The sequence below is a fragment of the Dermochelys coriacea genome, chromosome 11 (genome assembly GCF_009764565.3).
Source record: "Dermochelys coriacea isolate rDerCor1 chromosome 11, rDerCor1.pri.v4, whole genome shotgun sequence".
Lineage (NCBI taxonomy): Eukaryota > Metazoa > Chordata > Testudines > Dermochelyidae > Dermochelys > Dermochelys coriacea.
The window spans coordinates 13,778,821-13,790,989 of NC_050078.2; the positions used below are offsets into that span (position 1 = coordinate 13,778,821).

The 12,169-nt window shown below is 42.2% G+C and overlaps 1 protein-coding gene across 6 annotated transcripts in view; it reads left to right on the forward strand.

Moving 5' to 3' along the window:
* PARP9 (poly(ADP-ribose) polymerase family member 9) overlaps positions 1–12,169 on the forward strand; it is a 37,717-nt gene that overhangs the window by 12,903 nt on the left and 12,645 nt on the right. For all 6 annotated transcript variants that reach the window (XM_038421433.2, XM_038421429.2, XM_038421430.2 and 3 more), the window contains 4 exons: positions 6,726–7,567; positions 8,318–8,548; positions 8,635–8,853; positions 11,070–11,145. In XM_038421433.2, the coding sequence (XP_038277361.2) occupies positions 6,726–7,567; positions 8,318–8,548; positions 8,635–8,853; positions 11,070–11,145 (1,368 nt within the window). The remainder of the gene's footprint in view (positions 1–6,725; positions 7,568–8,317; positions 8,549–8,634; positions 8,854–11,069; positions 11,146–12,169) is intronic.

The following is a 12,169-nucleotide window of genomic DNA, read 5'->3' on the forward strand; positions in this document are numbered from 1 at the left end:
GGAGGGATGATTGCTGGATGTCCATGTCATAGCCAACTCCTCTTCTTCAGCAGTTAAGGTTTGACCCTGGTACCGAGTATTGAGAATATTTGCAAGAAAATGAGCTGGAGATAGTGCTTCTCCCATTCGATTTTGTAATGCTTGTAATTTAATTCCGCCATTGCATATTTTTCTTTTTAAGATCTCGCTCAGTTCCTTCCAAATTTCAACAGCATCTGCAATAAAACAGCTATTTCCCTGCATTTTGTTCAAGGCTACAGAAATAGGCTTAAGGGTACTCAGCATGTGTTCAACTTTTCTCTTAATCCCAATGTTGGGAACTTTGGCTGTGACAGTGCCATCTATTTTTTTCACAATTTTGTTCACAAACTGTCATCAGATTAAGCCAGTTCTTGATATAGTGCTCAAAACAGTCCATCGCACGTCTTGTGGGAGAGTTAGCTTGGTTCCTCCCACTTTTTTCAGAGCAGCTTCTGCAAAGTGGTTGTTTTGCAGTTTCAACAACATTAGCCTTTATTTCTGGAACACTGAAGTCTTTGGCTAGGAGGTGCATCAAATGAGCACTTCAACCGTATGTTATTAGCTTGGGACTCTCTTGTAAATAATTTCTTCTCATCTTGGATATGTTTTTAGCATTGTCTGTGACCAAGCTGTGTACTAGACATTTTCATTTTTTTTCATAGTTTGTTATAGCTTTTACTGCTACTTCTTGTAAGCATTCTGCTGTGTGCGCATTTCCTGATGTATCAGTTCCCTTCTTCTGTTGTCACACAAGCACATACAACAGGATCATTGTGGACATTTCTCCACCCATCAAGACTCAGGTTAACAATTTTACCCTCTAGACCTTTTGCACACTGCTCAATTTCCCTTTCATACACTTTATCCAGCAATTTGCCTGCAACATCTGCTCTGTTGGGTGGACTTTGTCCTGGTCTTAATGACTGAACCATGTTAATGAAGTGTGGGTTCTCAATCATACAGAAAGGAGAGTTTGTTGCATAAACAAACCAGGCAATTTTTTTCATCAATTACCTCATTTTGTAATCTGCTGGTTCTTTTCACGAATTTATCTATGATTGTTTCTGGATGATGGAGATTTTTTTTTTCTTTTTGCTCCGGGTGATATACCGTGGCTATGTGACATACATGATGAAACAATGCTGGTTCTGGTGGGACCCAACTGAGAGTGCCAATTCAGGACAAATTGCTTGAAGGAGGGCAGTTACAGCCCAAGGCTTGGGTTTCTGTGCACACCAAGGCAAACCAAACTAGCCAAACAGAGAAGACTTTGGTTTTACCCCACTGGCTAACCATAAGTCACACAAGCAATTCCCTTAGACACTCCAGTTTCCCAGTATCACCACCAGGGCCACTCGTTATGGGGACAAATGGTTATGAAAACCAATACTCCAGTAAAAGAAAAGAGGTTCTCCCGATCCCAAAGGGCCAAGCCCCAGACCCAGGTCAAGATACAAGTTAGATCTTACCCACAAATCACGCTGTTGCCAATTCTTTAGAATCTAATATCTAAAGGTTTATTCATAAAAAGAAAAAGATATAGATGAGAGCTAGAATTGATTAAATGGAATCAGTTACATACAGCAATGGCAAAGTTCTTGGTTCAGGCTTGTAGCAGCGATAGAATAAACTGCAGGTTCAAATCAAGTCTCTGGAGTACATCTACAGCTGGGATTGGTCATTCAGTCCTTTGTTTAGAGCTTCCGTTTGGAGCAAAGTTCCTCCAGAGGCAAGAAGCAGGATTGAAGACAAGATGGAGGAGCTGCAGCAGGCTTTTATAGTCTCTTGTCATGTGGCTTCTCTTTCTTTGTTCCAAAGACAAGCATTCGGGCATATGGCAAGAAAAAACCTTAGAGTTCTGTCCATAAGCATGTCCCTGCATACCTTGCTGAGTCACAAGGTGTATCTGCGTTCTTTCAGTGGGCCAATTGTATAGCTGATGGTCCTTAATGAGCCATCAAGCGGGCTAGGCAGATCTGACACCAACTTGTCTGGCGTGTCGCCCAGAAGCATAGCACAGAAGTTCTCAAAGCTGGTCTGCCGCTTGTTCAGGGAAAGCCCCTGGTGGGCCGGGTCGTTTTGTTTACCTGCCGCGTCCGCCGTTTGGCCGATCGCGGCTCTCACTCACCGCGGTTCGCTGCTCCCAGGCCAATGGCGGCTGCGGGAAGGGCGACCAGCACATCCCTCAGCCCATGCTGCTTCCCGCAGCCCCCAATGACTGGAGCCGCGAACCGCGGCCAGTGGAAGCCGCGATCAGCCGAACCTGCAGACGTGGCAGGTAAACAAACCGGCCCGGCCCGCCAGGGACTTTACCTGAACAAGCGGTGGACCGGCTTTGAGAACCACTGGCATAGCATGTATTTGAAATACAGACAGGATGGAGCCAAAATTCATAACTTCATCTACAAAAATGATACACGCATACAGATAGCATAATCATAACCAGCAAACCATAACCTTGTCTTAGACACCTTATTTGACCCCCTTTATACAAGATTTGATGCTACTATAGGAACTTGGTTGCAACAATGATTTATATGGTCCCAGTTTGTGAATAACGTCACACATGATGTGACTGAAACACTATCATTGTCAGATAACTCTGAAACTATAGAAAATGATAGTGATCTTGAAGGTGGATAGTCTTCAGAATCCTGTATGTTGAAGATGGATTCTCCTAAACAAAATAAGTCAATGCAGTTATTTAGTTATTATTAACAAATTGCTCATTTAGTATTACTCATTGCATTCACGGACACTCAGTACTACTTTAAAGGTGAAATTGTAAAAGGAAGATCTGCCTATTTCAGCTATTTATTTTTTTATCACAACTGCATCTAAAATGATAGTACCATAGAGTAACAACTATATTTTTTGCTCAAACATGAGAATTCAAGAATAGTCCAGAAGGAAGACAGGCAGTCCTTAAGAAAGAAGTATGACATAAAAAATTTATCAACCTGAAGATCCTGCATGTTCAGACATGTTCCTTTCATCATCTTCAGTGCAGCTTCCTCCTGAGAAGGAACACTTCTCACGATGTTGTTTCATTAGGGCAACCAGGCCCTGCATTTCTTTGTTGCACTGTTTGCATTTTGCATGCATGCCTGTCTTACCCACAGGTAGAGGAACTTCATTAAAATATTCCCAAAGTGGGTCTCTTTTATGGCCTGCTGCCATTATGGGTTTCCCCTTCTAGTGAGAGAATGGTATGGTAGATCTCAGCTCAATGAAGGCTACAATCAGAAAGACCTCAAGACTTCTGGAATATGCTGCTCAAACAGTTTCACTTTTGTTTCTACTGCCTGCCCCTCCCTTCTCACATTTATCTCCAGACTTCTTCTCCTTGTCCAGATCTATTCCGCCCCCAACAATCTTCTATTCATTGAATTTTTGAAACTTTGCACTTGTAGAGAGAGGTAAGGGATCGACTCTGTGTACACAAATTTGCAGAGGGACAGTAGGGTTGAGGTCTGTTATTTCTCACCTCTCTATATTATTTATTTATTTATTTTAAAACATTTTTGCTGTTAACAAGCATGTTATCTCTGGAGACATAAATCCACAGTTTGAGAACTGCAAAACTAAGCATCTCTTATGGTATCTTCTAGACTGAACACTGAGTCCCATTGGGTAGATAAAAAGATTAACCTAAATAATCTCTTCAGAAGCCCCTGGAACCCCATCAATTTACATCCCTACTCCATGAACTATTGGAACTCATTTACAAAACTTTTCTTAAACTTTACATGAATATATTGTCTCATACTATAGAATTAGAGGTTTCAGAGTAGCAGCCATGTTAGTCTGTATTCGCAAAAAGAAAAGGAGTACTTGTGGCACATTAGAGACTAACACATTTATTAGAGCATAAGCTTTCGTGAGCTACAGCTCACTTCATCGGATGCATTGGTGGAAAAAACAGAGGGGAGATTGATATACACACACAGAGAACATGAAACAATGGGTTTATCATACACACTGTAAGGAGAGTGATCACTTAAGATAAGCCATCACCAGCAGCAGAGAGGGGGAAAGGAGGAAAACCTTTCATGGTGACAAGCAAGGTAGGCTATTTCCAGCAGTTAACAAGAATATCTGAGGAACAGTGGGGGGTGGGGTGAGGTGGGGGGGAGAAATACCATGGGGAAATAACAGGTTTCAGAGTAGCAGCCGTGTTAGTCTGTATTCGCAAAAAGAAAAGGAGTACTTGTGGCACCTTAGAGACTAACAAATTTATTAGAGCATAAGCTTTCGTGAGCTACAGCTCACTTCATCGGATGCATTAGCAAATGCATCCGATGAAGTGAGCTGTAGCTCACGAAAGCTTATGCTCTAATAAATTTGTTAGTCTCTAAGGTGCCACAAGTACTCCTTTTCTTCATGGGGAAATAGTTTTACTTTGTGTAATGACTCACCCATTCCCAGTCTCTATTCAAGCCTAAGTTAATTGTATACAATTAATTTAGGCTTGAATAGAGACTGGGAATGGGTGAGTCATTACACAAAGTAAAACTATTTCCCCATGTTATTTCTCCCCCCCCTCCACCCCAGCCCCCACTGGTCCTCAGATATTCTTTTTAACTGCTGGAAATAGCCTACCTTGCTTGTCACCATGAAAGGTTTTCCTCCTTTCCCCCCCTCTGCTGCTGGTGATGGCTTATCTTAAGTGATCACTCTCCTTACAGTAAAAAGAAAAGGAGTACTTGTGGCACCTTAGAGACTAACAAATTTATTAGAGCATAAGCTTTCGTGAGCTACAGCTACAGCATTATGCATCCGATGAAGTGAGCTGTAGCTCACGAAAGCTTATGCTCAAATAAATTTGTTAGTCTCTAAGGTGCCAGTACTCCTTTTCTTTTTGCGAATACAGACTAACGTGGCTGCTACTCTGAAACCTCTCCTTACAGTGTGTATGATAAACCCATTGTTTCATGTTCTCTGTGTGTGTATATCAATCTCCCCTCTGTTTTTTCCACCAAATGCATCCGATGAAGTGAGCTGTAGCTCACAAAAGCTTATGCTCTAATAAATTCGTTAGTCTCTAAGGTGCCACAAGTACTCCTTTTCTTTTTATAGAATTAGAGTTTATAATCCTTATTCCATGATGAGATATCTTTGAGCTATAATGTATCCGATTTTTTAATAATTTTTTTTAAAAATCAGTGATTTTTACCCACCAGGACTGCAGCTAAAACAAGTAAAGTTGAAAGCATGCAAATGGTTTATTTGAAAGCAAACCAAAATGTATGACTTGGATAAGGATGTCAATTTTATGTTTCGTTAGTTTTATGTGGTTTCTTCACACCTTTTAAAAGTACAATGTGCTAAAGAAAAGATGTTTTGATGGAAAGCCATTTAAATTCAGTGCACCTTACTAACAATAAGAGGCAGAACAGTCTATTTTTAGACTATAACTGTGCAAAGAAATAGGTACTGTAGCTCAGCTGAAAAGTGTGGTAAACTCATGCAAATTGTAAGGATTTACACAAAAAAGTTAACGAGATACCTACTGTACATAGGCGCCGACTTCTACTGATGCCGGTGGGTGCTCGCCACCCCTCTGCCCATGGCCCTGCCCTGACTCCACCTCTTCCCCAAAGTGCCCGCCCCAACTCTGCCCTTATTCCGACTCTTTCCTCAATTCCACGCCTCTTCCCCGCCTTCTCCCCTGAGCGTGCCATGTTCCCATTCCTCCTTGCTCCTTCCTAGAGCTTGCTACAGCTGTTTGGTGGCAGCAAATGCTGGGAAGTAGGCGGAGGAACAGAGACACGGCGTGCTCAGGGGAAGAGGCAGAGCGGAGGTGAGGTGGGGCAGGCAGGGCGGGGAACTTGGCTGCCGGTGGGTACTGAGCACCCATTCATTTTCCCCTGTGGGTGCTCTGGCCCTGGAGCACCCACGGAGTCGGCACCTATGCTACTGTGTGTAGTTCTATAGAAATCTACCAACACAGAAGAATATACATCTCTGGGGATTGGTAATGGTATAAAGACCTTTGCAGCTCTTCATTGCTAGTTCTATACAGCATAGGCGCCAACTTTTCCTGGTGCCAGTGGGTGCTTGACCCCTGGCCCCGCCTGGACTCCACCCATGCCCCGCCCCCATTCCAACCCTTTCCCCAAAGTCCCTGCCCCAACTCCGTCCCCTCCCTCCCCCATTGGACTCCTTCCCAAATCCCTGTCCCGGCCCCGCCTTTTCCCCACCTCCTCCCCTGAGTGCGCCGCGTTCCCGCTCCTCCCCCCTCCCTCCCACAGCTTGTTACGCCGCAAAACAACTGTTTTGCAACGGCAAGCGCTGGGAGGAGAATCGGGGATGCAGTATGCTCAGGGAAGGAGGCGGACCGGAGGCGGAGGTGAGCTCTCCCAGCGCTCCTGGTAATCCATCTCCACGAGGGGCACAGCTCCCAGCGCTCGGAACCTGTCTACACTAGCACTTTAATGCGCTCAGTTTTGCTGCTTTCAGGGGTGATTTTTCCCAACCCTGAGCAAGCAGGTTAGAGCACTATAAAATATAAGTGTAGACATACCCTAAGGTAGAGTGGGAAAAGAGAAGACTATGACAAAAGGAATGATCAGTAAGTAATTTTCCCTTATCATCCCAAATCAATTTAAAAAATAATGATTGAAAGCTTTAAAGTATGCTGTGCTTTAAAAATGTGTTTGACATTGGATCACTGCATTTCTCTTAATTGTTTTATTATCTAGTATCCAGCATGGAAACCGAGGAGGAAAGCTTAACAATTCCCATCAGTAAAGATGTTTATGAAATCCTTACAAGAAGAGAGAGCTGTCTACGTGACCTCATTGAGAAGAAGTTTGGTTGTCTATCTCTTCTTAAGAGTATAAAATGTCCTCTTGAAGTATACAGGAAAAGCCTGAAGGAAGGAATTGAGATATCTGTTTGGATGGATGATCTGACAAGACATAATGCTGATGCTTTGGTGAATGCAGCCAATGAACATCTGCACCATATTGGAGGCCTTGCTCTTGCCCTGGTGAAAGCTGGTGGGCCAGAAATTAAACAAGAGAGTAAACGTTACATTGAGCGCCATGGAACACTCACTACTGGTCAAATAGCGGTAACAGGTGGAGGCAGGCTTTCTTGTAAGAAAATTATCCACACAGTAGGTCCAAGATGGTCTGTATATGAAAGTCAGAGATGTTGTCAAACACTTGAAGAAGCCATTATAAATGTCCTGCATTATGTTAATGCTCCAGAGAATAATATAAAGTCTGTGGCTATCCCTGCAGTGAGCTCAGGAATTTTTGGCTTCCCACTAGATTTATGTGCTCAAGTGATTGTAAAGACTATAAAGAATTTTGTTGAGCTAGCTCCATTATTTGGCTGGGTCAAAGAAATCCACTTGGTGAACGTTGCTGAGCCCACAGTTGCAGCAATGAAAATGGCCTGTGAAAAGTTGCTGGGCAGGAGTGACATCAATGCACTTCAGGAGACTCCACCAGCTTCAGCAAACCAGCTTCCAGATTCCATCACAATCAATGGTCTCCACCTGCATATCATAAGAGGACAAATTGAAGATCAGAAAGTAAGTCATCACAGTGGACCTTGAGGACCCGGATCTTGTGAAGTGCTGAGTGTGGAGTTGCATCCCAGCACCTTGCAGGATTGGATCCTAAGAGATTAGAGGGCATGTTGTATTGATCCAGTAAATATGCCTCTTGCCCTCTTGTCTTTAGCCACCCAACATTAGAATCAGTGGACCAATACGTTATATACCCAGGTGTCTTCTTATAATACGTCTTTTGAGTTTGAAAAGTTTTCTTTCCGAGTGAGCCCTGCTATGAGAGGATAGAAGACAACAGATAGAATAAAGTTATTGACTGTCCTGACTCTGTTAACATTTACTTTTTTTTAATGTAATATTTTAATAGTTAACATTTTTTCATGTATCCCCAAGAAGTTTACTCTCCTAGTTCCTATCATGTCCTGCCTTTTTTTTTTTTTTTTCCCCCTCCTGGAATGGGACGAATGCTCCTCTGAAGACGTCTATACTACTGGCTAAATTGGCACTGCTGCGATTGATGCAGCAGTGTTGATTTGGTGGGTCTGGTGAAGACCTGCTAAGTCAATTGGAGAGCATTCTACACAACATCGAAAGAAGCATGTAGTGTAGACGTCCCTTAAATGATGAAGTTTCTGGGTGGATGGAGTTTTTATAAGAAAAACTCCATCAGCTGCACAGGTACATTTGAAGTGGGGATCTGACTGCAGTGCAGGTAGAGTATCCCATTACCTGAAGTGAAATATACTGAAAGCTTGTGTTCTTGTTTTCCAGACTGCAATTATTGTTAATTCTGTGCTCATAAATGATGATCTGTCAAGAGGAAACATTTCAAGAGCAATTCTGCAAAAAGCAGGCTCATCTCTTCAGCAAGAATTTCTGTATGAGTTACAAAAACTTCCTCCATCTTGTGAGAAATTCATATTTACAAAAGGATACAATCTGGCCTGCAAGTCTGTGCTCCACGTAGTATGGTCATCACAAAGCAGCAGTGATTCACGCAAGGTGATGTTCTGTTAGAGAGGATTTTCACTCCTCTTTTTCATGTCAAAAAATAAAATAAGGTCTAAAACTCTCCTTTTTTTCTGCAGGTACTAAAAACTGCAATGTCAGGATGTTTGCTTAAGATTCAGGAGTATCCATTTCCTTCAATTTCCTTTCCAGTAATTGGATCTGGAGTATTACGTTTGCCAAAGGATGAAGTGGCAGATATTATGATTGACAAAGTTTTAAGCTTTGCAAAGGAACATCCTGGGAGGAAATTAGATGTGTATTTTGTGATCCATCCAGATAACAGTTTTGTCTACAAGGTAAAGTATTTAGCATTAACTATAAGTAGAAGAACCCTCAATAACCATGAAGAAAGTTTCCTTGAATTTCTACAAGCTAAAGTACTTTACATACCAAACTATATGTAACATTTGTAACAATAGATAGCAAGACTCTGGTGTGTCTTGTGAAGAAACCCAGGGGAAGATCAAACCTGGCAAGGTTGGACTGGGAATTTGATTGACATCCTTCCCTGAAAGAGACAATAAATGGCATCCTGGCAAGGGATAGGAATCAGCCTATGTGAGAAACAGATCCTCAGGGAATATGAATTCTAGTCTAGCGTGACAGAGTGCTATCCCCTCTTTTGCCCAGTTGCCAGCTTGCTTACTGATGCATGGCTCTGCTGAAGGGAAAATGTGCAGATGGAGTGTCTCTGCTGGTTCAATTGGCAGGAACTCCAGACAAACTCTGATTGGAAATCCACCAGTCCCCTGGGGAACTTACTTAGTTGTCTTCCTATCCATAGCCCCAACAGCATGGCTGTCACTTAGGCCTCCTGCAGTTCCTGGGGCTGACGGAGTATACAGTGAAGGTGTTGCTTCCCACTTACCGGGGACTTTCTAAAGTACTTCTACTGAAGTTATGCCATGGGAAATGCATTTAGCAAATTCTGTCAAATCATCTCCTATAGCAATGTATTGTTACAAAGGACTTTGCATTCTATGGTAGACCAGGCTGTAGACACATGAGGCCAAATTGTCTGCTGATGATTTCAATGGAACTATCCCAGTTTATGCCAGCAGAGAATTTGGCCCAGGTGATTTATACATGGCTGTTTTAGGTATCCATATATTATAAAAATACAATTATAAATTGATGCTGTTCTCGTTGAACCCAAAACTCCGACTGACTTCAGTAGGTGAGGAGTGAGCCTGTATACTATAGCAAAAGTAATATTCGGCACAATAGAGTGTGGGCTGGCAAAAAGGTTACATTATGCTCTTGCTTCTGCTCTGAAAGGCTATCATAATATCATGAATCATACTCAGGACCAAATTCAGATGTAAAGTGTAATGTGGTATCAGTAACTGGGTGTAAGGGAGTCTGAACATAATTTGAATGCTGAAGATCTGGAAAAAGGGGAAGCCACTCCTACCTCTTGGTCATTCCTGTTAGTTGCTTTTCCTGATACACCATCTCTTCCATGCCATTGATGTGTAGGTTACATCAGTTTTGACTACTAGAGTCAAATAAATGGACTTATACCCACTCATTGACATGTAACTTACACTACCTTGCATAATGACAGGTTTCAGAGTAGCAGCCGTGTTAATCTGTATTCGCAAAAAGAAAAGGAGTACTTGTGGCACTCTACAGTGCTACAAGTACTCCTTTTCTTACTACCTTGCATGTAAACTCTCATGTTGCCCCTCAGTTTTAGAAATATTTACAATGAGAATTTCCAAGTTTAATTACAGTGACTTTTACTCCTCTATGCTTTAGATCTATAGTGCAGTTTCTTCATTTTGTCAGTATAATTCAGTGTAAAATCTTATTTTCTAATGTAATACTAATTTGCAATGTACTTTTCATGGCATTTGAAGATGATTTTTATCATTTTTTCTGTATGTCAGAACACTGACAAATTACATTTGGTTATCATTTGTCTCCATGTTTCCTTGGACCACATGCTCACACTGCCAGTTGTTTCACTAATGTGCCAAAAGCTGTCCTCTCCTCGCCACAGGCCTTGAAGGCTAAAAACCAACATGAATAGTGTATTTTCACTGCTCAGGGAGGTCAGTCTGCAGGAAGCCCAAACCCACTGCACAGAACAGTGCTCCTCAGTGGTTTTCCACATGAGACTATGGAGAGGAGCTTTTGTGAGTTAGCTAAGGGGAGAGTCAGTGCCTCAATGCGCAGCATGGATCCATCAGCATAAAACCGTAAGTAGAAGAAATTGCTTCTGCTCTGGCCCATAAACTATAATAGTAGCCACAGCCTGGCCACATGGGTTCCCCACATATTACTCCAGATGGAACTGGAGAGAGTGCCACCCATGCATGCCATCCATGTCCCTGTACAAAGCCCTGGAACCAGGTTTGGCACAGGAGACCAGCATCAGGCCCTGTGTTTAAGGAGACTGACTAAAATTGCTTTCCCAACAGAAATCTGGAGAGACAGACTCTGTTCATTTGTGAGTGGTTTAACACGTAGTTGGTTGTAAACTGATTCTAAATCTTTCTTTGTCAAGGCTTTCCGAACCAAGTTTTATTTAGCTAAAAGCAAACTGGGAGAAGATGTGAAATGCAACAAAAGTGACAATTTTGGTAGGTAAGGAGCACAAAGGGTGAGTAAAGTTCTGAAAATTATACTCTCCTAATATCTATTGTCTGGGGGTGAAATCATTACACAGGAGCTCTGTGTTTAATTTTTGACTTGTTTGTCAGACTGGGTGATAAGAGGTGAAGAAGACAAGACTGGTTTTGATATAATGGGGAAAATGTGTTACCTCTTCTAAAACTGTGTTTTGCAAAACTTGTTTTAGTATTACAATATTTAGACTCCTTTTGACTTGCCGGATTCTCATTCATGTAAAGAAAAATGTAACTGTTGATCTAACTATTCAACTCTTCAGACGCTTTGCAGTCTTTTGCCCCTTGAAGAACCCATGTCATTGATATTGATGTTATCAGGAGTTAGGGCTGAATACTGAACTTTGGGTTTGCTAGTTCAACAGCAGGATTTCTTAAATGTGAATACAAACTGGAGGAAGCTGAGCTTTGACAGTTATCAATTATTCTCTTTAATCAATCATCTTCATCCCAATTCATTCCATTTCAGGAGCCAATGGGTATGGTAAATTGTTGACACAGAAAGTTCTAACTACTCTGCTTTGGCACCTTCATTCCAGCTCATGCAAACAGATATAGAACATGATCAGCACCATCCTTCTGTAGAACATAGGATTTGTTGTATCAGACTCAGATCCTTGCTGCCTCCAGCAGTGTTTGGGTAGCTGATGCTTCAGAGGCCCTTCTGGCCTCCAATAACTCACCTAGCCAGTTGTGCCATGCCTTTTCTGGGGCAAGAGGAGTTCCTTTCTGATCCTGATGCACAAGTTTTAATCACCCTTATGCATTCTGGCTTGAATGGCTACAAGTCTAGCTAGTGACCATGAAATTATCTAGCCAGTCCTTTCCTCAGCCTAGTTAATAGTCACTGATCCAGTGAACAAAAATAAACTTTGACCAGTTCAAATCAAGAGAAAGACGAACAGCACCCTTTAAGTTAGGTATAGTGGGACTTGATTCAGCCCCTGCGTACCCCAACTCTGAGGGAGGGAGGGAAGAT